General features: G+C 42.2%; 1 protein-coding gene across 4 annotated transcripts; it reads left to right on the forward strand.

Moving 5' to 3' along the window:
* The first annotated feature begins 4,705 nt into the window (after nucleotides 1–4,705).
* numa1 (nuclear mitotic apparatus protein 1) lies at nucleotides 4,706–24,614 on the forward strand. 4 transcript variants are annotated; one of them, XM_061217958.1, is made up of 25 exons: nucleotides 4,706–4,804; nucleotides 5,722–5,798; nucleotides 5,936–6,021; nucleotides 6,130–6,206; nucleotides 6,743–6,831; nucleotides 8,333–8,407; nucleotides 8,583–8,673; nucleotides 10,341–10,467; nucleotides 10,925–11,061; nucleotides 11,986–12,094; nucleotides 12,243–12,360; nucleotides 12,881–13,021; nucleotides 13,353–13,472; nucleotides 13,854–16,112; nucleotides 16,356–18,059; nucleotides 18,356–18,565; nucleotides 18,865–19,022; nucleotides 19,746–19,995; nucleotides 20,449–20,647; nucleotides 21,062–21,195; nucleotides 21,678–22,001; nucleotides 22,395–22,499; nucleotides 23,219–23,470; nucleotides 23,747–23,829; nucleotides 24,247–24,614. In XM_061217958.1, exons 2-24 carry the CDS (start codon nucleotides 5,757–5,759, stop codon nucleotides 23,825–23,827), a joined length of 6,888 nt encoding a protein of 2,295 aa, XP_061073942.1. In that variant the 5' UTR covers nucleotides 4,706–4,804; nucleotides 5,722–5,756; the 3' UTR covers nucleotides 23,828–23,829; nucleotides 24,247–24,614. The 4 variants fall into 4 exon arrangements, with proteins under 4 accessions (XP_061073942.1, XP_061073939.1, XP_061073940.1 ...); XM_061217955.1 differs by having other exon boundaries at nucleotides 13,854–18,059; XM_061217956.1 differs by having other exon boundaries at nucleotides 13,854–18,059; nucleotides 20,452–20,647.

The raw sequence follows: 24,614 nt of genomic DNA on the forward strand, positions 1-24,614 counted from the left end.
AAGTCCATTTTAATCAAAATTCATCCTTACATGACTACATTATGGTAAGTAACATTCATATATTCATTTTTCAGGGATATGCAGGAATGGTTTCAAAATATACAAACTATTTCAAATATATACACATCCCGAAATCTTTTAATGCACGGTAAGGCACAGCTGCCCACATTCCTATCTGACTACAGAGAGCTGTCCTGCTTTGTGCTTACAGCAGCTATTATCTCCGTGCCACTAGAACAGTTCACAGTGTTTGAATGGGAAGTGTTTCTGCTGCTAGATGGCGTGTGCCAACTGACCTGGAGTGGCTTGCAGTGAGCGTGTACAATACATGGAGCATTTTATTCATTCATTTTTCTAAAGCGTTTCTGTTCAGTTGAGGACTTGTGTGTGTTGCTCACGAGTCATGCGCTCCCACCCACGGATGTGAACTTGGAACCTAGAGCTTAAAATTCTCCCTAACCACCACACTGCTGCCATATTTGAGTGAAACAAACCATAATTCTCTGAAATGTCAGCTGGCGACCCCGGACTCTGGAACTGGGCGCTGTGGCTTCTGATGATGAGCGGCCACAGGCTGAGAAGGCCTTGTTAAAAAACTGCCACTGAGGCACAGCAAACCTGATGCGTGACCTGCTGGGTCACTGCCCTTGACCTTCCCCTTGACCTCAGCAGCATCAGCATATGTCCATCTGTAAAAATAGACCCTGTAAAAATAAAAGCTGTGTAAGTAAATCTCAGTAAGAACGTCTGCTAAACAGCAGTAATTCAGTGCAAACTAAATTATCTACATTGTTAAAAATGATTAATTTGAAGCCTCAATCATAGCAATCCAATCATGTTAAAAACAAAGTTTCTGTTACGGTGCCCCCAATAAATTTACAACCGCAATGGCTGAAATCGGGGGTTCCCAGTCTTATCTGAAACGGGGCAGGTTTTTGATTCAGCCTAGCACTAAGACACCTACTTATCAAGGCCTTGATTGTAGACCGCAATTAATTGTGTTGTATGGTTTGTATGGTTTTAGCCCAGCACTACCCTGCTCCCACAGCGACCCTTTTCTGGTGAGATTGGGAACCCCTGATTTTAACCACTGCTGTTACAAAAGGACCCGGGCATTGAATCTGTGAATGAGCAGAGAGAAGACCCCTGCTCCCTCTGCTGGTCTCTGTGCCTAACAGATGGGTCTTATGAGGTGGTGATGAAGGCCTGGCTCGTTAAACCGTTCATTTGTAGGGGAAAGAAAAACTATAGTAAATGATATGCATGGGAATCATAAAGGATGAATAAAAGGTAAGAAAAATACCATCATTCCAACCATGCATTGTGTTCTGTAATGGGGCGGCAGACTGGAGCCTAGTGGCCAAGGTACATGACTGGAACCCGGACGGTTGGCCACAATATGATCCATGCAGCTGTTAGGCCCTTGCGCAAGGCCCCTGCCTAGTTTAATCAACTCTAAGTTGCTTTGGATAAAAGTGTCAATTAATAACTGTAATGTAATGTTTTAAGGGTACTTACGATTGTTGTATAAAATTATATGACAAAGATAAATTCTCCAGCTTTAATTAATCTGTGATATCATATATATACATTTATTTTTTATTCATTCATATTTTACACAAATGTACACTCAGTGAGCACTTATTTTTTAGACTTAAGTTTTCTGCTGCACTAGCCTATCCACCTCAGAGGTTTGACGCATTATGTGTTCAGATGTGCTTTTCTTCATACCACTGTTGTAATGTGTGTCATTTGCATTACTGTTACCTTCATGCCAGCTTCGATCAGTCCCTTGTCCTCTGACCTCTCTCATTAACAATGTGTTTCTGCCTGAAGAACTGCTGCTCACTGGATGATTTTTGTTTTTTGCACCATTCTCTACAAAATCTGGAGACTGTTGTGTGTGAAAATCCCAGGAGATTAGCAGTTTCTGAGATAATCAATCCACCCTGTCTGGCACCAACAATCATTTCACAGTCAAAGTCACTTAGATCATGTTTCTTCTCCATTCTGACATTTGGAACCTCTTGACCACGTCTGCATGCTTTTAAGCATTTAAGTGCTGCCACAGTATTGGCTGATTAAATATTTGCATGAACAAGATGGTGTACAGGTCTACCTAATAAATTGCTCACTAAGTGTATAGTTCTTATATGTCAGAATTTACACTGTAAACTTTGTCTTTGCAACTTTGTGTTATATGTCTACGGGGTTTTCCAAGTAAAATAGTGGATAAATATTATAAATAAAATGCTGTCAATATAATTTAATTCCAGTCTAAGTGAGCAGATGCTTATGATTAAAAGACAAAGATAACGTTGATAAAATGTTTTGGCTCCATCTTCTGGTCATACATAGATACTGCAGTTCCCTCATTGTTGCACACCTGTAAAATTAACAGAGCACTTTTGCTACTTGTTTATGAGTCCATACAGGTAAGTCCGAAGGGTCAGTTGTAGTTTCTAGACACTCAATACAAAAAATACAAAGTTTTTCATTTGCACATTTAATGCTTAGATGCCATTATATTAACAATATGCATACATATTGCATTCCACAGGATGCTTGTAAGTGAAAGCAACATCAGAAACATTCCAATGTGTTTCAAATTCAAAGCAACCTAGTCCACAGGACACTGTCAATACCTTGACCCCTCATGCATCCCCTCAGTTTGTTTCACAGGACCTGTCTCTATTTGAAAATATCAAGCATAGGCCAGGATATGATATGGTTTAGTTGGTGGTCCCCATTATCTGTCCTATTATGTTTGGGGTCAATTTGACCCCATTTAGTGTTTGACATCTCTTAAAAATCAGTGAACCTTGTTTCATATTGGTACTGTATCAACTTTGCATAAAAATGTGTTGTGTGGGGTTCTTTTGACCCTCTGTAACTGTATAAAATGTAAGAAAATATATCATCATTTTTATTTTTATCTCAGATTTCTTTGCGGATGATTCTGGTGGCACTTTCCCATACAGGTGACAAACTTTCACTTACTCTTAACCTCAGGCTGTTAAATGAGATGTTTCTCACAGATCTTTCATATTTATGGATAAAAGGCTAGTCATTTGGGAAACAATACGAAAGTGACAAAGAAGATGATAAACAACGTGTCCAAATATTTCTATTATAATAATTGTGTGTTTATTTCAACTGTTGGGCTGAATTTGACCCCAAACATAAAAGTGGTCATAAAAATGAGAAATAAAATCAGTTTCACTTCCTCAAAAAATATCTCCACTTGAGTACATCTCCAAAATCAAGTATCAGTTCAGGTACAGTATATCATCCTACAATACAGGAATAGGTTGTATGGTGTAACCACATCATACAGCCATGTCAATAGGATATTCCATTGCTTTATAATATATAGAAATATCAGTACCTGGCAGAAATATGCTCAGAAAACTTAAACTCAAATACAAGTTATGGTTATATTATTAACCGTGCACAGCAATAATACATTATAAAACTTTGTTGTACGTTGCTCTGGATAAGAGCGTCTGCTAAATGCTTTGTAATGTAATGTAATGAACTATACTCAAAGGAGTAAGGCACACCTGTACAAGGTCAAGCCCTGCTTGTCGAAATGAGCCAGCAGAGACTGCATTACATTACATTACATTACATTATTGGCATTTGGCAGACACTCTTATCCAGAGCGACGTACAGTTGATTAGACTAAGCAGGGGACAATCCTCCCCTGGAGCAATGCAGGGTTAAGGGCCTTGCTCAAGGGCCCAACGGCTGTACGGATCTTATTGTGGCTACACTGGGATTCGAACCACCAACCTTGCCAGTCATCATTTTTGGTGTAGAGGTGTGAAGGTCATTTACCTTGACCGCTACGCTATTACCCCTGGCCCGCTGTTCTGAAGGAGCACATACCAACCAAACGTCCAGGTAGCTTTCTTGCAAATACCTTGGCACCGGATTGGAGATGAGTGCCGCCTCCATACATCTGTAAAGTTACTTCCTGTGCTCCCTGTGAACAGGAATGTGAAACCCCCATCCTACTTGCCATCAGGTTGAATAAAACCCCTGTCCCATGTGTTACAGCTCCTCTCCCCAACAATACTCAGATCTCTGCTGACTGGTGGTCTGCCCCGTCCCTCAGAATGGAAGGAAAAATACTCTGAAAGGGCGGCTTGGTCTGAATTGGCGCTTGTAGCCTGATACTAGGGTGCTGAGGACGCCGGTTACACTGGTGCCATTGAACAGGTGTAGAGGTGTGAAACACATTTGTGACAATAGAAACAAGCGATAAAGCGGTATCAACTCGACATCAAACCAACACCTACTTTAGCAACGTTAAATGAATAGCGTATAGCGCATATAACAATTTTTTTTAAATGTGTGGCTATAGCATGTTAACTTCGGTTATTCATTGGTTTATAAAATTTAATAACCGATTATATCAATCGGTTATTCATTGTCGTAAATCTGTAATTCCTGGCCAATTCCTCGCCAAGGTCTCAGCGTTGCGAGAGGCACCCCCCTTAATAGTGACGCGTTACGCACTCGTGCAAAAATACGTGGTGTCTTCTAGTGCCAACCTATCGGCTGACTGAAAACAACACACAGCATACTGAATTGCTATTGGCAGAAAAACACAGCCGAGCTCCCATGATTTAGGCCAATCAGTGTGACGGACTGAGTTGCTTCGCCAATGGGATTTTCGACAAACCATAGCGCCGAAATTTGAAAGACTCAAATCAGAGGGTGGATAAGTCCCAACCTACTTGGGCAGTTGGGATAGCAGTGTTTTAGTGTAACTAATGATCGGCGTTGGATTTTAGAGGTTCGTTCAAAATATGGGAAAACGGGGGCTTGTTTGTTTCGTGTTTGGGTGATGTTTTGTTCAAAGTTATCTAGCCCTAAATATAGCTAGCTAAGCTCACGTTTGCACAACGTTACATTGGCTAGTTTCAACAAGCTTAGACTAGTCTTGCTAACTGGTTAATGTTATTAGGGTGTGTGAGAAAGTTTGCGATCCAGTAACTAGCTAGCAAACATTTAAGTTAAATTGTTGTAAAAAGTTTTGTGAAAATGTCTAATCGTAAAATGGCTAATTGGCTAATGTATCCAGTCGCAACGTATGGATAGACTTGACTGCCTAGAAACTAGCTCGTATTCTGTTTTAGGCTAACCAACTTCTAGCTAACGTTGGGCAAACGTTAAGTTAGTTAGTAGTATAACGTTAGTAAGTTACTTTGCGAATAAGTATGTCATTAGCTATCCGAAATTATCACAGGTGATGCCTAAAACGACAAGCTGTTGACTTCGCTACTAGCTAGCTGTGAGAAAGGATGTGGATAAAAGTATTCTTGCAATAACGAGTGGTAAATTAATATTTATGCCCTCTATCGTTAGCATATGAGGCAGGGCAGCCTCCGATGTTGAACAGAAACGTTAACGTAAACACCGTGTTCGGAAAAGTGCAACTTTCATGTCGAATACATAATAATACAAACTTCCTGATCAGCTTTGGTTTTTGTGTACGTGTAAAGTCTAATTCCTTCCTTTTCACAAAGGTCCTGTTTGGAACTTAGTGAGTCTAAGTTAACGTTAATTTAGCTTGGTTAAGTTAACTATTTCGTTATGTGTTGCAGACGGTTGCTTTGCAATTGTGCCAATTATCGGCTTGTGAAACTGCGCTGTCGTCTTGGCTAGTTCCAGGATTTAAAAAGTCCATTCTTTGTTTATCTGTTATCTTAGTCTCTAGCTAGCTGCCAAAGTCAAGAGTCCTGCAGATGGCACTGCACAGGCAAAAAGAGGATGTCTTACTGGCGTGGGTGAGTAGTCCTGACATGCTAACGTCAATGGAGCATTTTATGTACATACTAGTATATCGTTTTATATCTAACAGCTAGACAGCGAAATTATTCATAACATTCATAAATTATTAATTGTATACCTTGAACCCTGACAGATAAACAGCCTCCGTTTGGCGGACCCGATTAACAGCATTGCCCTTTTACATGATGGCATCTTGTTTTTGAAATTGATATGCAAACTGTGAGTATTTCTGAAAAGCATTTATAATAAGTTCATTTATAACATTACGTTGTGCCTGTTCCATGTATGTTGGTGTATGCCAAAATCTGTAATTTCCCCAATTACCAGGAATGGACAAGAAGAACAGTGCCTTCTGGATCAGCCCATCCAGGAAAGATTTGCATTTGTCTCTGAATTTGTAGAAAGTAAGCAATGATATAAATTGTATATACTGCTATGCATTTGCATGCCATTAAACAATTACAGTGCAGTGTTTCAGTAACTCTTTGGACAGTCACACAATTATTGCTGCTAAAGGTGGTGCAGTTAAGGACAATTATGTTTTCACATGGGTGATATGACTGAACTTTTTTTAGTTAAATAAATTAAATTATTTAAATGAGTTCTGTTTTATTCTGGTTCCCTTTGTCTTAAGATCTGAAACCATTCTCTGACAAATATGCAGTAATAAAGGAATTCGGGAAGGGGGCAAATACTTTTCCAAGACACTGTACCTGCTTGCTTGCAACCACAGCACATGAAGGGTACTCTAATTTCTGACACTGATTGTATAGTAATGCATCTGGGCATTCCCGACTGGGAGAAAAGAGAAAATCAGTGATTTAAAATCATTGAGAAAAAAAAGAAAACATAACATGATAGTGCTGTAATCTTGATGTAGTCTTGCCATTTATTGGAATGCTGTTTTTTTTCCTAAGACCCATTTATTTGTTCTCATAAGGGCAATGTCGATACAAAGCAGACAGAGGTTCCTTCATCTCATGGGACAACATCCTGAATGGCAAAAACGCGGATATGGAGTTGTCAAAGGTACTCATTTTATTCTATGATTTGAAATAAGTAATCCATGGTAGGTAGTGGTATGCAAAGATTTGGGTAACCCTGGTCAAAAAGCATTTTATAATTTATATCTTAGTGAACAGACGCGAACCTGACCTCTAAATGGTACAATGTTAAGCATGACATTTTAAAGCAAGAATACTTTATTTGACTTTTTTACTATTTCAAAATGATTAAAAAAAAAAAGAAAAAAAGAAAAATTGGGAACCCTGTCAGTGCATTGTAATTCCACCTCGGGCAACTATACAGTTACAGCATGTAAACGCTTCCAGTAGCCAGCTAAGTGTTTCAGTTGTCACTTTTGGCATTTTCCCCCATTCTTCCTGGCAAAACACCTCTAGCTCAGGTATTAGGTAGATGGCATGTTTGCGATCTCTACAGATTTTCAATAATCAAATCTGGGGACTGTGGTGGCCATTCCAAAACCTACATCCGTCTTTACTGGAGGTACTTTGGGTCATTGCCTTGCTGGAATGCCCAACCTCTCTTCAACTTTTAATGTCTAGACTGACCTTCGAACATTAGCCTCTAGAATTTCTTAATATTTGGGGGAATCCATTCTTCCTTCCACTCGCACAGTATTTCCTGTGCCCCCAGCAGCCACACAACCCCAAAGCATAATGGATCCTCCATGCTTCACAGTTGGCAAGGTGTTCTTCTCGACAAAGGCTTCATTCGTTTTTCTCTAATCATATACCTTCTTTGGTGGTGGCAAAAAGGTCAATTTTGTTTAGACAGTCCAAAGTGCATTGTTGCCGTCATTCTTTCTGGCAACTCTGCTATGTAGGTCTTTGTTATTTGAAGTACGTAGTATTGTCCTGTGAACTGCTAGACCTATGTTTGCAACTTTTTTTTTTTTTTGCAGTGATGTGTGGGTTCTGACCATTTCACACCCGCCCGTTCTATCTGAAATCTTTCTTTGTCTCCCAGAACTTGCCTTGTCTTCAACTGTTCCATTTATCTTCCATTTTCTAATAATGTTTCTGACTGTGGAAATGGGTAGCTTGAATCGTTGAGAGTTTTGGTAGCCTTCTTCTTCTTGGTGGAAATTAACAATCTTCATTCTGAAATCCTTGGACAACTGTTTAGAAGAACCCATAGTTAACACTAGTCTGAGCAGCCACTGCTGTTTGATACTTTAGAAGGCATGGAGATACTTCAGAATATAAAGTTTGGCCCTGGAATTATATTCACCTGACTCATTGAAGCCCAAGTAAATCACCTTGGTCTGGGCCTTAGTAATCATCTTCTTAAAGAGTAACAAAGAATAATCCAAAACATAAATTAACATGAAAAGCAGTCCTGCTTCAGAATTTGCAGAACGGTGTCATGTTTAACCATGTAGAGTTCAGGTTTGCTTTTGATCATGTACAGCTTCATTGTAACAGACATTTAAACCAGGTGTGCCCACATTTGTGCACCCCTCTGTACATTTTGACAGTTTTTGATAATGTGCTCTCTTCACATTCAGGTGGTTATGCTCCTTGTGTACCATACCAGCATGAATGAACTTGTAGTAACTGACAATGTGGACCGGAAGATGGAGGTAATTTGACTCAAACCTGTAGATTCCCTTTCTGGAGGGATTTCTGCCCAAAATTTCTGATTGCATATTTCTCAATGTACATGTGATCCAGATCTCAAATAAGAACAACTTTTCTTCTGAGATAATTTGTTTGTGGAGAAGTCAAAGCAAGTTCTGTTTGTGCTTATTGTTTCAGTTTCAGATGGCTGCCGTACTCCGCTTTGTTTTCGATAAGGAGGACAGTCTTCACCTGGGTGACAATTTGGAGGACTTTCTAAAAAAACCATGTGAGTTGATCTTTTTTTTTTTTTTTTTTTTACTGATCACTTACCTACTTTGCTTATCTGGACTGTTGAAAGTAAAATTTGTATATGGTTGTATTTCTCTAAGTGAGCTTGATTTCCAAAATGGAGGGCGCAAGAAATGCCATAACTTTCGTTTTACTATACTTTACACCCTGCCACACCCCCTGCCACATTTAGTTACTGCAAGACAAGATTTTACTGCCTTTTGAAGTTCCCCTTTTCTGTTTTTGTAGACTACAGCCTGGGAGATGTTTTCTTTAGCATAACAAATTATTCATTTATGACTAATTGCTTTTTTATTTATTTATTTGCTGCACACAATCACTATAGTGGAGCAAATTCATAAATGGACGTGTTAAAAATAAAATAAAAATGCAAGTAGAGGACCCTGTGGATGGTTGTAGCATTGGGTTAGTTGGTGATGCCATCATGCACACACACACACACACACACACACACACACACACACACACACACACACACACTGTTACACCATATTGCTTTGGAAAGAGATTTTTAGAAATTAAGCTGTTTCACATTTAAAGGCTAAAAAGTATCATTTCTTTTATTTGAAAAATATTGTTTTTAAAAAGGGTGATTTTAAAGATTTAATTTTTTCAAATGTTAATGTTAGAAATAGGCTATTATATGATATAATATATATATTTTTTTTTATTTTAATTTTATTTTGTGTTTAAGAATAAAAGTCTTTATCGTTCATTTAATTTGGCAAATTTTCTGTTCATGTTACATCAATCCCCACATACTGTTACAGTACAACTCCCCAGCTCCCCAACCCCAGTTGTGGGATGTGTGTTTTACTTGTAACTGGAACTGTTTGTATTTTGCATTAACCCACACATTCAGTTTCTGTGATATTGTAGATGATGTCTAAATGACTAGTATTTGTAGCAGACAAATATGTGTTGGTTTTTATCATAAGTAGTTTGAGATCTCTAGCATAAACACTAATTGAGTTGTACATGTTGGTGCAAAAAGTTAGTCATTCCTGGTCTCCCCTACTAAAGTTTTTCCACCTCATTTTCGGTGCAGTATGTAGTAACAATTAAAAGTAGAAAAGTTAGGCTGCTAGGTGGCTCATCCTGTCAAGGCACTGTTCTAGTGCAGGGGTGAACCCAGCAGTCTCAGATGGGATCCAACTGCCTGTGGCCCATAGGGCAGCACAATTGGCAATTGCATCATCTATGGATAGGAGGGTTGAATCGTGTAGGAGTCAGTGTGTCATTACTCTTTAGCAATCCCAGCTTGTCTATTGGGCACCTGGCTTCTGCTACTCAAAGTGTCTTTGGGTCTGTGCAGACTTGGCCTGTGAGCTGCAGTATGAAAAGTAACAGCTGATGACTCCATGTCTCAGAGAGAGAGAGAGAGAATTTGGCAAATAATCTATCAACTTGATATACAGCAGTATGTTTGTGATTTGAAAAATGGACCTGATATGCAGATGAGATGTCAACTATAGAGGAACCCATTTAAAGTCAGAACACCCCTTGTATTGTCTAAAGAAATGTTGTCACTCGAGGGGTTGCCAGTCTGCCTGTGTTTAAAATAGATGTGTGTTTAAAAGATTAAATAAAGTCTAATTTAAATGTTTCTGTAGTAATATATTTGCCCATTGCCTCTCTTTCCAGTCACTGTTGCTTTGTCCAGTGTCTCCAGCATAAGCAGTTCCAGTGATGAGTCACCAATCTTAAACAGGCAACGGAGACCAGAAGTAAAGTTCTTGGAGCTGACGACCGTGGCATCGAGCTCGGCTAGGTAAAGCTGCATTTCCATCTCTCGCACAGTTATTTATTTCTCTAAATAGCATCTGCATGCCCATCCAATGGTCCAATATCCTTTGTCAATTTGAGACCAACCTGTGCATTCTTAGTGTGCAGCCAGCTTTTCCCTTTGCTATCCACCCACTGAGCCACGCATTAATTGTGCAAGAGGGCTGCATTATTTGCCTAGCTTTGGCTCGCTTTTGGCTTAACTGGGTGGATTCCTAGCTCTTAAATGGCCTTGCTCAGGGCCACTTCAACACACCCAGGGTGGAATCGAACCGGCAACCTCTTCTGACTGTCGGACGACTGCTCTCACCACCTGAGCCAATGTCGCCCCGAATGTCTTAAAACTGAGGTATACACAAGGTAGGAGGCACAAGGTGTCAGAGATGTACATCGTGTGATGTATTTTTCTCGGGCTGATCACATCCATGCACTTGGGTTTACAGATCCCCGATACAGGAGGTCATTAACACACCCCAGTTCCAGCTGAGGAAGGTGCGTAGGCAGCTGGCTGAGGAGAGGGACATGAGGGATGAGCTGGAGCGAGACCTAGCCAACACCAGCGAGTTGCTCTCAGAAAAAGGTACAGCACTCAAGAATGTAATGAAGGGTCCATGACTTTTGGAGGGTGTTTTCACTCAGGGGCAGAGTTTTTGCCCCACCAGCCCATTGCCATCATTGAATGCCCAGATGGGATGGCTCAAACATAGAAGTACCCACAAACGGGCAAATCACAGGTAATTGGTAGGATTATTCATGGTAGCACATACATAAAGAAAGCTGTATGGATTAACTTCTCAATAGGTTTGCCACTACATTAGTTAATGCCGGTTTCCTGCAACATTATTTTTGGTGCATGGCAGACTTTGTTACGTATATGAACATAATAGATGACCCTTTGTATGAGTCTTGCCTGTTTAACGTATTCACGCTAAAGAACAGTGTTGAATACCAAATTCTAATTGATTGGCTGACTGGGAAGCCCCAGGCCAAGGGGAAAACGGGTCAGGGCGAGACTGACACACGTTGGCATATAGAAGCAGGAGGGATTAATACGCAATTTAGCATGATTTTCAATTTGTAGTCTGTAAAGCACTTGTTAATTGCCACTCGCCCAATGGACTAGTGCTTTATTTATTTGTTTATTTTAACTCGCCTTTCATCTGAACCAGCCTCAGGTGACCTTCATTTTCAGCCCTGCTTATTCTACTGGAGTTGCTTATTCTGACTGTTTTATTGCTGCTTCTTGGTCCGTTTGTCTGATTAATCTCCAAGTGTTCAGGTTTGCCCGAGTGCTCCATGTGGTCACTTCTAGCACTTCTGCCTTTTGGTTCTTCTACATGCTTGTCCCTGGTTATAGTTTTGCACTTTATTGTTAAGTGCGTCAGAGCATCTGCCAAACGCCTGTAATGTAATGCAATGCAATGTCTTTCGAACTGATACATTTTGTCTACAAAGCTTTACTCAAAAGATAAGTGCTGCTGTGATTTTGCTCTCCCTTTTATAGAAACGCAGTTATCCCAGCTGCAGCATAGGCTCCAGAGACTGATGAGGGACAATGCAGAGCAGAAGCAAGAGCCCAGTGAGCTGGAGGAGCTCCAGAATAAAAATGAAGGGTAAGGGGCTGGGGCAAGCGATGCCATGTAGAGCAATGGTGGGCCACTTGGTGCTTTAGTTGTATTTGTGGTTAGAACTACTTTAAGCTTTCCTGAAACATTTTCAAATCAAACCTTTCTTTTTTTTTTTTTTCTTTCCTTCATTCAGGCTTTTGGAACGTTTGCATGAAGTCCTAAAGCAATGCCATGACTTGAAAACCAACAAGGGTCAAATGGAAAAGAAGATTGATCAGTTGACTGAGGAAAATGGAGATCTGTCTGTTGAGGTAGGTTGCAAAGCACCCCCACCCCCCCATTTTATTCCCCCCTCACCTTTTCATCTTTACTGCAAAAACTTTTCATTTTATGGATCACTAACTTGGTAATTGGTCTCCAGCTGGTTATGTACTCTCATGTATCAGATCATCTCAGCTATTAAAGGCTGGCAAGACTAGTGTGCTGTGTTTTTACGATGAGGAAATCTGTCCTCCAAACTGCCCACTTGCCTCTTTTATATTTTATATCCATTTTTATGCTGTTTTTTTATTTATCTTGTCGTTTTGCTTCACTGTACTTCTGCGTTCACCGCCACGGTTGCAGCAAATGTGCCCAAAGACAGATTGCCGGTGCATAATTGATATAATATGGTTGTTTTAGAATGCTTTCAATGTTTAAAAAAATATATATTATAATAATAATAATCCTGCATAGTATTTTATGGTCATGTGTTGGAAAGCAGCACTTTGTAAATAGAAAAGTCCAAGGCAGTCGTTGGCTTCTCCAAGAGGATTATGCGTTTTTCCATAGGTAAGAGACATGGCTGCTCGTCTGTCAAGTGCTCAGATGATGGCGGACACCCTAAGTGAGGAGCAGCAGGCATCACAGGCAGAGTGGGAAAGCAAGAAAACCTTCTTTGAGACTGAACTTTGCCAAGCTGTATCAGAAAAGGTGAGATTGTGTTTTAGTTCTCTTTACCGAAAATATTAGACCAGTGTAATCACAGTAACTTTGAAATCATTTTGACTTGTCTTTGGACCTCTGTCTAAAGAGATTATCTTATTTACAGATAATTGCATTGTATTTCTGGATAATTTCCCAATAATTGTCCCCAACTATTGTCTCTCTAGAGCATTAATTTAATTAACAGCAAATAAATTGTCATCTGCTGCAGATCCTCTCACTGAACCTCATTGCAAGAGGGTCCATTTCTTCAACCCATTAAAGAATTTATATTTATTATATGATATTTAATGTTTATTTCCCCTCTTCTCTCCCCCAGGAGATCTTGAGTGAGCAAATTGAGATTTTGCGAGGGAAGATCTCTGTTCTGGAGGATGAGCTAAGTAAAGCACAAGCCCAATCTCAGGAGCAAGGCGAGGTCATGGGACCCATAATGAAGGTAACTTCTGAAACATTTCCCAAACCTTGTTATTTTTTCCCCAAGACACTGATTTTCCGAGAATGTACTGTATTGTGTTGTGAAAATTTTTTTGCCCCCTTCCTGATTTCCTCAGATCTTAAGACAAAATGTAATGTTAGACGACGGGAGCCTGAGTAAACACAAAACAAAAAACAAAAAAACAAAAAAAAAAATCCATGTCACACACGTGGAAAAAGTAATTGCCACCTTAAATTTAATAACTGGTTTCACCACCACAATTTTGGGCTGTCATATTTGCTTTGATGGGGAAAATGGTGGCATTTCTTCTAGATTCTTCTATTGTGCAAAACCAAAGTGTTTTAATTATTATTCAAGTGTTCTCCATTGTCATATTCACAGTGGGAAAGGCTAAACCATGAGATTTCTGAATTAACATGCAAGCTGTCACAGCTCCAGGAAAGGATTATCCAGCTTGAGAGGGAAAAAGGAGAAATGCAAACAAAACATGAGAACGAGAAAAACAAATTTGAGAGCGAGACCTCCCGTCTGCAAGGGCTCATATCTGAACTAAAACAAACCTTGTGTGTCCTTCGTGGTGAAAGGGAGGCCCTTGAGCAAACCTCAAGAGAGCAGCAGGCAGTAATGGCTACCCAGATTACTGCCATGAATGCAGAGATTGCATGTCTTTCTGAAATTATTCACAGCAAGGAGCTGGCAGCAACAGCACTTGGGCAACAAGTGGCCGAGGAACAGAAGCAGAGAGGGATTTTGGTGGAGAAGATGGAGAAGCGGGATCAGATGAATGAGGTGACCATTCTGGCGCTGAATCAACAAGTAGAACACCTAGAAACTACATTAAAATCAAAGGAAGAGGAGCACTCTCACCAGCAAGCCATTTTGCAAGAGACGTCCGAGAGTGCAATCCAGGAAAGGGATACTATCTTGGTGGAATATCGTCAGTTTCGCCAGGAAAAAGAAGAGCAAGTTGTCAACCTCAATCAACAGGTCAGGCAACTTGAAGAGCAGAGGGAGGTGCAGCTGTCTCTTTTGTCTGACTTCAAGAGAGAGAAAGAAGAGCTACATTTAAAGTTGATTTCTTTGGAATCTGCTGTCAGGGATCTGCAAAACGAGCTGGAAGTGCAGAGGCAAAACCACAAAGAGACTCTCACAGCCAAACTCCAGAAACATTCCGAAATGGAATCTGAGATCATTGAGCTTGGAAACCGGGTCCAGCTGTTGCTGACCGATATTGAGCTGATGAGCCAACAGGTTAATAAATCACAAGAGGAGAAAATTCATGCTGAATCCTGTGTGGAAGAGCTGAAGATTGAATGTAGAGAGTTATCAAACACACTTTCTGCAGAATGTGATCGTAATCTTCACCTGTTCAAGGAGAGAGCAGCAGAGGTTGAGACGTTAAATGCAAAAGTTCAAACACAAACTGAAAAAGTGGACAAACTGGTAAAGGAGACGGAGCAATACCTCGTGGAACTTGAAGCCATACGGACTGCAAAAACAAATATAGAGTCTCACCTTAATTCAGTCATTGAAAAACACCAAGCAGAGATTTGCACATTGCATCTCGAGTTGACTGATGCGCAAGGATTGGTTAAGCAAAAGGAAGCTGAAAACGAACTCTTACAGAATGAAATATCCATGAAAGGAGAAGAACTGAAGATCCAGCAAGAGCAGGTACTTTATCTTCAAACTGAAACCAATCGGATGGCGGAGCTGCGACAAAATCTGGCAGAGGAAGAGAAGAGATATGAAATGGCTAAGCAAGATGCTGATGCTGGGAACGAGGAGGCTCGGCTATTGAGGATCACACTGGATGAAAAGGAAAATAAGATCAACATTCTCCTACAGAACATCGAAGCTTTAGAAGGAAATGCTTGTGAGCAGGATCTTCAGAACAAGAAGCTTGAGGATTATAAGCACTCTGTCTCTGAACTGGAACACAGGTTGGCAGAAAGTCAAGCGCAAATCAGCAAAAAGGCTGTAGCCTTAGACAGTCAGGGTCAGCAAGTGTTGAGTCTACAAAAAGATCTGGCCCTTGAACAAGCAAGAGCATTTTCATTGGAAGAGAATTTCAAGGCTTCACAAGCTCTAATCCAAAACCAAAAGATGCAGGAACAAGAATTAAGAGAGGAGGCCATTGTTCATAGTGAAGAACTCAAGAAGCAAAAGTCAGATTTGGAAAAACTACAGCAAGAAATCTTGCTGAGGCAGGGAGAGAAACAAGTGGCCGAGAGTAGGGCTGTCGTAGCTACAGAAAAGGTTGCGGTGCTCCAGGCTGAAGTTCTCTCCGTTTCCTCTCTGGTTACAGAAAGGAATGAAAGTCTTGAGAACATGAAGAAGGAAATTATAGCCGTACGTACAGAATTAAATTGTCAAAAGGAGCAAGCTATTGAGAGATGCAAACTAGCTGAGGCAGATCGCAAAAGACAGGAGGAAACCATTGAAAAACTTAACGGAGACGTCCTCTCTGCATCTAGTCTTGCCGCAGAAAGGCAACATGAAATTCAGGTGCTGCAGATGAAGGTGTCCTCCTTAAAAAAGGAATTGGACATGCAGCAGGAGATTGGGCACTTGAGAGACCAGGAGACAGGGTCTAAATGCATGGAATTGGAGAAAGAAGTTGCCCAACTTCGGGCTCAGGTTCTGGAGGCCTCTTCCCTTGCTTCTGTAAGAGAATCTGAGCTTTGTTCCCTACGCAGTGAAGTAAAGGCGAGTGATAGCCTGAGACTTCAAGCAGTTGAGACGGAAAAAGCTCAACGCAAGGAATTTGAGGAGAAAGTTGCCCAACTTCAGGCTCAGGTTCTGGAGGCTTCTGCCCTTGCGTCTGAAAAGGAATCCGAGCTTTGTTCCCTGCACAGCAAATTAAAAGAGATGGATAACCAGGTTCTGGAGGCTTCTGCCCTTGTGTCTGAGAAGGAATCTGAGCTTTGTTCCCTACGCAGTGAAGTAAAGGCGAGTGATAGCCTGAGACTCCAAGCAGTTGAGACGGAAGAAGCTCAGCGCAAGGAATTGTTGGAGAAAGTTGCCCAACTTCAGGCTAAGGTTCTGGAGGCTTCTGCCCTTGCGTCTGAAAAGGAATCCGAGCTTTGTTCCCTGCACAGCAAATTAAAAGAGATGGATAACCAGGTTCTGGAGGCTTCTGCCCTTGCGTCTGAGAAGGAATCCGAGCTTTGTTCCCTACGCAGTGAAGTAAAGGCGAGTGATAACCTGAGACTCCAAGCAGTTGAGACAGAAAAAGTTCAACGCAAGGAATTTGAGGAGAAAGTTGCCCAACTTCAGGCTCAGGTTCTGGAGGCTTCTGCCCTTGCGCCTGAAAAGGAATCCGAGCTTTGTTCCCTGCACAGCAAATTAAAAGAGATGGATAACCAGGTTCTGGAGGCTTCTGCCCTTGTGTCTGAGAAGGAATCTGAGCTTTGTTCCCTACGCAGTGAAGTAAAGGCGAGTGATAGCCTGAGACTCCAAGCAGTTGAGACGGAAGAAGCTCAGCGCAAGGAATTGGTGGAGAAAGTTGCCCAACTTCAGGCTAAGGTTCTGGAGGCTTCTGCCCTTGTGTCTGAGAAGGAATCTGAGCTTTGTTCCCTACGCAGTGCAGTAAAGGCGAGTGATAACCTGAAACTCCAAGCAGTTGAGACGGAAGAAGCTCAGCGCAAGGAATTGTTGGAGAAAGTTGCCCAACTTCAGGCTCAGGTTCTGGAAGCAACTAGTCTGGCATCTGAAAGAGAATTGGAGCTTGGTTCTATGCAAAAAGAAATGAAAGCGAAGGATAGCTTGAGACTGGAATTGGAGAACGAAGTTACCAAACTTCAAGCCCAGTTTCTGGGGGCTTCTGCCCTTGCGTCTGAGAAGGAATCTGAGCTTTGTTCCCTGCACAGCAAATTAAAAGAGATGGATAACATGAGACTCCAAGCGGTTGAGACAGAAGCTCAGTGCAAGGAATTGGTGGAGAAAGTTGCCCATCTTCAGGCTCAGGTTCTGGAGGCAACTAGTCTGGCATCTGAAAGAGAATTGGAGTTTGGTTCTATGCAAACAGAAATGAAAGGGAAGGACAGCTTAAGACTTCAAGTCGTTGAAACACAGGAAGCTCAAAACAGGGAGTTCGAGCAAAAGCTAATGACACTACATGACGAACTTCAGCATGCTTCTTCCCTTGTCACTCAAAAACAACAACTCAATGAAGCCTTAAAGGAGGAACTTAAAGAGCGAGATGTCTGTCAGGAGAGAAATGTTCTCCGGACTCATGCTGAAGAAGTTAACAGGAAAGAGATGGAAGACATCATTGCTAATCTGAAGGCAAAGCTTATTAGTGCCTCTTCACAGGAAGAACATGCTGCAAAGCTCCAGCAGAAAATGGTGGCCTTGAGGCATAAAAATGAGGAGCTGTTGTCCATAAGGGAAGTATTGCAAAAGGAGCAGGAGGCTTCCCAGAAATTGACGGCGGACCTGGCGGGACAGCTCCAACTGGCAAGGGAGGAGCTCTCGACACTCCGTCCTCTGAGGGAACAGATGGCAGAGACGTCGCAGCTCAGCCGTGACCTTCAAGAGCAGTTGTCTCTGAAGGCTGAGGCTTTGGAGCATTACAAATCTCAGGTCTGTACACCTTCCTTGGTGTGTCTAAATTATAAGAGTGGAGTTGACTTTGCATATTCACGGTTAACGTTTTGTAAAGTAAAGCTTGATGTCAATCTGCATTTAGGTAAAATATGCCATTTACTGAAAACTAGCTGCAAGTTTCTTGGTATTGATTTGGATATGGTCCTCAAGTCATCCACATCTGTCAAAAATCATGTCATGAATCTGGTTATGGTACTGTAAAAGGGAGAAATGGTTTAAGTCTCAGCCTTAGATTTTTTTTGCAAATGAGATTTTGCTATGTTTTGTCGCAGGTTGAGAATGCAAAAATGCATTATAATGGGAAGAAGCAGCTGGTACTAGAGGCCAATGAGAAGATCCACACTATTACGACATCCCTGGAGGCAAGGGAACAGGAGGTTAAGACCCTAAAAGGACAAATTAAGGCTCACCAGCTGGAGCTGGAGCAAGCGAAGGCTACAGAGAACAATTTGCGCTTGAATGTCAACAGCCTGCAGGCTCAGGTAGGTTCAAAAGGGCTTGCGTGCTTGCACACTTTTACACTTGCATGGAACATGTGTGTGAACAGACTAGAACCGACATGGTGACATGGCTCAGGCAGTAAGAGCAGTCGTCTGGCAGTCGGAGGGTTGCCGGTCCGATCCCCCGCCCGGGCTGTGTCAAAGTGTCCCTGAGCAAGACGCCTAACCCCAAAATGCTCCTGACGAGCTGGTCGGCGCTTGGATAAAGGCGCTATATAAATGCCAACCATTTACTGTGTAAAATGTCACTGTGTAGTGAGGCTCTTTATGTACATGTGCAGCTGGACTATGCTGATAAGCAGCTACGGGAGCAGAGGAGGCATGGAAAGTGTGAGACAAAGCCCAAGGAGACCATTTATCAGAAAGTTAATGACAAACCGCAGGACACCAGTGGCGACAGTCTAGACCTTAGCCTGGATGACTCCCTCAACTCCACCAGGTAACACTATGGCCCTCCTTGACCTACAGCAGCAATGTTTTATCTATTTATTTATTTATTTATTTATTAAGTTTGTGTGTGTGTGTGTGTGTGTTATATAAAGAAATGGAACATTTTGACTAATTCTGATGAAGTTGTTTATTTTATGTCTGTGACAGCAATGAATTATTGGTGCCTTTTGGCTTTTAATCCATTGTAATCATTCAAATTAGACTGCTTTGGGCTAGAACAGTGATCTTCATTCCAGGAACTGGGGAGCCACAGGATCTGCTGATTTAGTTTTTGTTGTAATGACAGCGATCAAAACGGAAAACAGGTGAGGTAACTGCAATTGATCAATTAAATGCTGGGCAACAACAAAAACCAACAGAACCTGTGGCTCTCCAGGAATAAAGATCACTGACTGGGCTAGATCCTTGAAAAAGGTGCAGATAAATGTACATATGTATTTTGGTAAAATATACTGTTGATCTGTCTCTTTTTGCTCATGGCCTGGTTAAAGGGAGAGTTCACTTCCTGGAGTGTTGTTATTTCAGTTTGTGTTTGTTTCTGATTGAGTCCGATTTTATATGTAATGTAGGATGCTTGCTTACTGAAGTTAAAGACACATTAACTGTCTGTGCCATAAATTTATTAAAAAAGCATAATCTGAAACGACAGTGGATGCAGTAGTGCTGTCCACAGAGCCCCACAGCTGGTTTAGCATTTCCCCCGTCCTGTCAGGAGACCATCAAAGCGGGAAGAGTCCAGCACCCCCATGGTGCGTAGCTCGGAGCGACTTCAGGCCAAACGGCGGGCTCGTGGTGGGGAGTCACTCGAGACGCTGTACTTCACGCCCATGAGCGCCCGTAATGCTGCGGACGTCAAGCTGGAGAGCAGCATCAACTCTCTGGGAGAGCTTACGCTCGACTCGACCAAGAAAAGCTCTGCCCGCCGTCGCACCACCCAGGTCATCAACATCACCATGACCAAGGTCAAGAGCATGCTCTACCGTATCATCACACACCTCCATATTCAGTGCACCTCAGACGCATATCTTCTCAGAAGTGATCCTACTGTGTACTACCCCATGGTACCTTCTATGATGAATTAGGACCTTGTTTATTGCTTAAGCTGACACTCTTTTGTAAATGGACCTTGTTGTCTTTGGTAGATATAGTCTCCAGGTAGATGTCAGCTTTCCGTTCTCTGTTCACTCATTCCAATTTCATGACCTCAGCCGTTACACGAGTGGTCTGAAACATATTCCCATGCCTACTACAAAAAAAAAAAAAAAAAAAAAAAAAAAGAAAGATCCATCTTGACCCTTGACTCATTTTGGTAGGACGATGTGCACTGCTCATGGATTTTTTACACGATTTAAGGAGGTGCATTTCTGATTTCCCAAGGCTGACTTGTGATAATCTTGCCTCCCTTTTGGCTGCAGAAGACCCCCGGCAGAGTGGAGGCAGACCCAGAAGACGGCTCTTTCTGTAGCCTGCAATCGGCGCAGTCCTTCCCCAACCTTGCCTCCCAAAGAGGTCGGCCCTTCTCCGTGGAATTCCCTGAGGAGGCCACGAGTGACCAGCTCCGGAACCTTCCGGGCTACCGACGCAGCGCTGCTTACACTGTCGCCCCTACCCGCAGTGAGTGCTGCCCCAGTAGTTTCATTACATTACATTACATTAATGGCATTTTGGCAGACGCTCTTATCCAGAGCGACGTACAGTTGATTAGACTAAGCAGGAGACACTCCTCCCCTGGAGCAATGCAGGGTTAAGGGCCTTGCTCAAGGGCCCGACAGCTGTGCGGATCTTATTGTGGCTACACCGGGGGTTGAACAACCGACCTTTGCGGGTCCCAGTCATGTACCTGCACCACTACGCTACAGGCCGCCCGCCTAGGCGTCTTTGTGTGTCAGTGCCTACACAGACCCTTCATCTCAAACCAGACCTCAGACAGACCTCGTGCTGGTCCCGATCCAGAATGTTTCTATTGTCCAAGTTACTGATATTTATTTGTGAATGTAATGCATTTGGTGTCCTCTGTGTGTGCGCTAGGCATTAGCACGTTCAGGGTTGGTGCTGAAAATGAGCCAGACTTTTCAGAAGAATGGATGCGTATTGCAGAGCTGCAAGCTCGAAACAAGGCCTGTTTGCCCCATCTGAAGAGCAGCTACCCAATAGAGTCCCAGGTGAGTTTTCACATTGTACAATGCGTTGCTAAATCTGGACGGATTATAGACATATCTAAGGAAATGGTCATTTTACATGTAATGGGTTGCATGTCTGAACATGAACATTACAACAGCATGATGTCTTCACTGACTTGTAAATGCTTTCATCCAATGCATTTAGTATTGGCATCAACATGCCCCCAAATCAGTGGTACACCAATTATGAATAAGGTGTTTGTAAAACTCCTCAATCTAAACACTGCAATGCCCTCAAAAATGGTGTCAGTCGGTGACTGAGTTAGTGAAGCGCATTATACTATAAACCACAGTTGCTATGTTGCTTTTTTAGGGTATGGGCTGCCTCTGTGAGTTCTGCCTTTGAACTCTCCCTTATTTTAAAAAGAATGATGATGATAATAAGAATTTTTTTGCAAGAATTAAAAAAATGGTAAAATTGTAATCATTTGTGCAGTGATGGTCTACCATTTGTGTGCTTGCAGCCCGTCCTTGGGATCCCCTCGTTCACCATCACGGATGATGACCTGAAGACGGGTGATCCTAATGAGACTATCCGCCGGGCCTCGATGATGCCGGGTCAGATCAGGGACTCCGTCGCTTCACATCGGCATTCCATGCTCCCGGGTCAGATCCGAGACGGCTCGCTCTCCCGCCGCGAAACCATGCAGCCGGGCGACTCCTGGGCAGCGTCCCGGCATACCGCTGTGCATCCGAAACGGTGTCCGAGCAACGCCCAAAACGGCAGGGCTGCCACGCTCCCTCTGAAGCGTGGGGGAGGCGACCTGCAGGGGCCCGACACGCCGGAGGTGAGGGAGACGTGCGCTCACACGCTCATACGCTCACACGCTCAGGCCCAGGCTGTGTGGGGAAGCCCTTCAGCCCTTCTACTCTTTGGGTAAAAGGCAAAGGAAATTGAACGCCGGGCTAGTGTTTGTGTATGGAAAAGGAGATCGAACCCCGGGCTGGTGTTTGTGTATGGAAAAAGAGATCGAACCCCGGGCTGGTATTTGTGTGTGGGTTGAGTTGTCCAGCGGACAGGCTGCAACCGAAATGTCTTCCCTGGGGTTAACGTTTTAATGGGATTTCTGTGTCGATATTCAGACCGTTGCTTCTTTTTCCATGCTCTGCCTTAACCCGGGTATGAAGTATCTAGTACCCTTCTGACATCACTGACATGACAATGCTCCATCTTTCCACAGGCTAAGAAGTTGGTAAGCTGTTTCCCCCGTCCCATGACTCCTAAAGAACGGGGCGATCGCCGCTTCGCATCGCAAAACAGTCAGAACCTACCGCCCAATACTCCGGTGAGATGGCTATGTCGACATTTTCTTTCAGAATAACCTGGCAGCAGGACTTCATTATGATGAGAATTTACTGTGTCGGTCTTCCTTCACTGTCTAGTTCCTTTTTGCGATTACTTCTTAAAAATGTCCCAAACAGCCGATTGTGACCATTTTGAAATCGGATAAAATGTAGGATAACAACAGGAACGCAATGTGGGCGCTATGATAATATGCATTTAAGGTACAATAGGTAAGATTTTTGTGTTAAAACATTGTTACAAGACTATTTCCTATCATTGAAAAAGGCTCACTGGCATGTTGACTCCCCCTCTGCATGTATTTATAATCCTTAAATTCAGGTTTCAAAATATGCAGTGACAGGCCTTCACTCTATACCGTCCGAAATTACCTATTGTACCTTTTAAAAGAGTCTCTTCTAAGGGATTTTGTTCTGATTTTGTGTCCAAATGTCACATCCATAACGCTGGAATTGCCCGTATTTTAGACTGTCAAATGTGTATTTCTGTTTCATTGCCTGCAATTCATTGTAAATTATATTGCATATCTTCTCGCTTCTAATTCTCTAGCAAATAGGTGAAATGGTGAGATGGGAGGGATCGCTGAAGTCCTTTTAACACGTGGTGACTCGGTTAACATGGTTGTGAAGCTTTATGCGGTGGTTCTTGTCATGAACTGTGTGGCCCGGGGTGTAAACCTCATTTCTGTGCATTACGGTCCAGGTGGACCGCAGGCAGTCCATGGTGTTCAGCATTGAGAACACGCCAAAGAAAAACGGCAAGAGCAACTTGCTGCAGAAGGGCTTCAATAAGATGCGGGCCAGCACTCGCAAGTCACCGGGCTCCACCAGCAAAGCTACCCGCTCGACCAAGTCCCCGCGCCCTGGCAAGTCCCCCCACGGAGAGAAGCCACAGCGCAAGTCCCCTCGAATCAACAGCAACAAGTCTCCAAAGGTCACCTCCAGTGCCAGGAAGGTGAGCGGAGATTGAATTTTCAGGACCAAATCTATTGCCCATTCACAAAACATGCAGTATCTTTACTGTTTTTTACGGTTTGTGGAGACCAGTCAGTCACTAATTATCGCAAAACTTATGGTACTACATACACCATTAAATCGATTCACCGACATGGTATTGAACACTATGTAAGGATGTGTTCTACTACATAAGCCTATAGTATTTTCAAGGTGTACTTTCAATTGTGTTGCATCATTCACACTTTTATTTTATTTTTTTCCCCTGGACAAACAGAATGTCAGTGCTCACTTAATGGAGTGTGTCTTTGTCCAGAGGGAGGAAATGGCTCTTGAAACAGAACAGCAGCCAAGTTGAAGGTTATCAGTTTTCCTGTCCCTGTCTTTTTTTAACCTGATCTTGAGCGCAGTGGTGTTCTCACTTGGTAATGAGGCATATGGTTTATGGGTGAGATCCATGTTTGGGCTCTGCTTGTTGACTTCTGTTGCTGCATTAAGATTGGGATGCAGCTTGGGATACAGTGGTTCTCTCTCAATTCTTTTTTTTTCCCCCCTCAATTTTGCTCAATTGTTTGTCATGGCTGGAAACATTTGGGTGTGCACTAACCTTTTAAAAATGGATTTTGAAAAAGGTTGCCCAGTTATTTTGCTAGTGATTTTGTAAGGCTTTTAATTACAAGAAGTTTCATAATTACATTGTGAGATTTGTAGAGACCAAGGAATCAAACAAGATAACAAAATACATAATAATCATAATGTTTTTCTCTCTATTTGCAGTTCATGAACTATAGATCTCGGATGAAGATTTGAGTCCAACAATGGCGGTATTCGGCTCAGGAAATCTAAAGGAAATGGGCCCTGCTTCCCTGTATTTTATGTTCTTTTCATCTATTTTTTAAAGGTGCTGTGCAATAAATTAATATTATGTTTTTCTTAACTGCAGCCGGCAATTATGAGGACCAGCTTGACATATTCACTCGTCTTGAAATGCTCTGGAGTCTGAAATTATATCTTATTGTTGTATCCTCTTCAATTTTTTTTAATTGGCTGTCTTCAGTGTTTTCAAATGCATTCGTTTTAATTCTGTTTTATGGGGTGTGTATAAAGGGCAGTTCATAAATAAAATGATGGTACATTTGCACTTA

This window comes from Conger conger, chromosome 13 (assembly GCF_963514075.1).
Source record: "Conger conger chromosome 13, fConCon1.1, whole genome shotgun sequence".
NCBI lineage: Eukaryota > Metazoa > Chordata > Actinopteri > Anguilliformes > Congridae > Conger > Conger conger.

What these genes read in the sequence shown, in the direction of transcription:
- numa1 (XM_061217955.1), top strand. Translation starts at nt 5,757, where the DNA reads ATGGCACTGCACAGGCAAAAAGAGGATGTCTTACTGGCGTGG. An exon ending in AGGATGTCTTACTGGCGTGG is followed by an intron (nt 5,799 to 5,935) that starts GTGAGTAGTCCT and finishes GAACCCTGACAG; the next exon opens with ATAAACAGCCTCCGTTTGGC. An exon ending in GACTCCCTCAACTCCACCAG is followed by an intron (nt 19,023 to 19,745) that starts GTAACACTATGG and finishes CCGTCCTGTCAG; the next exon opens with GAGACCATCAAAGCGGGAAG.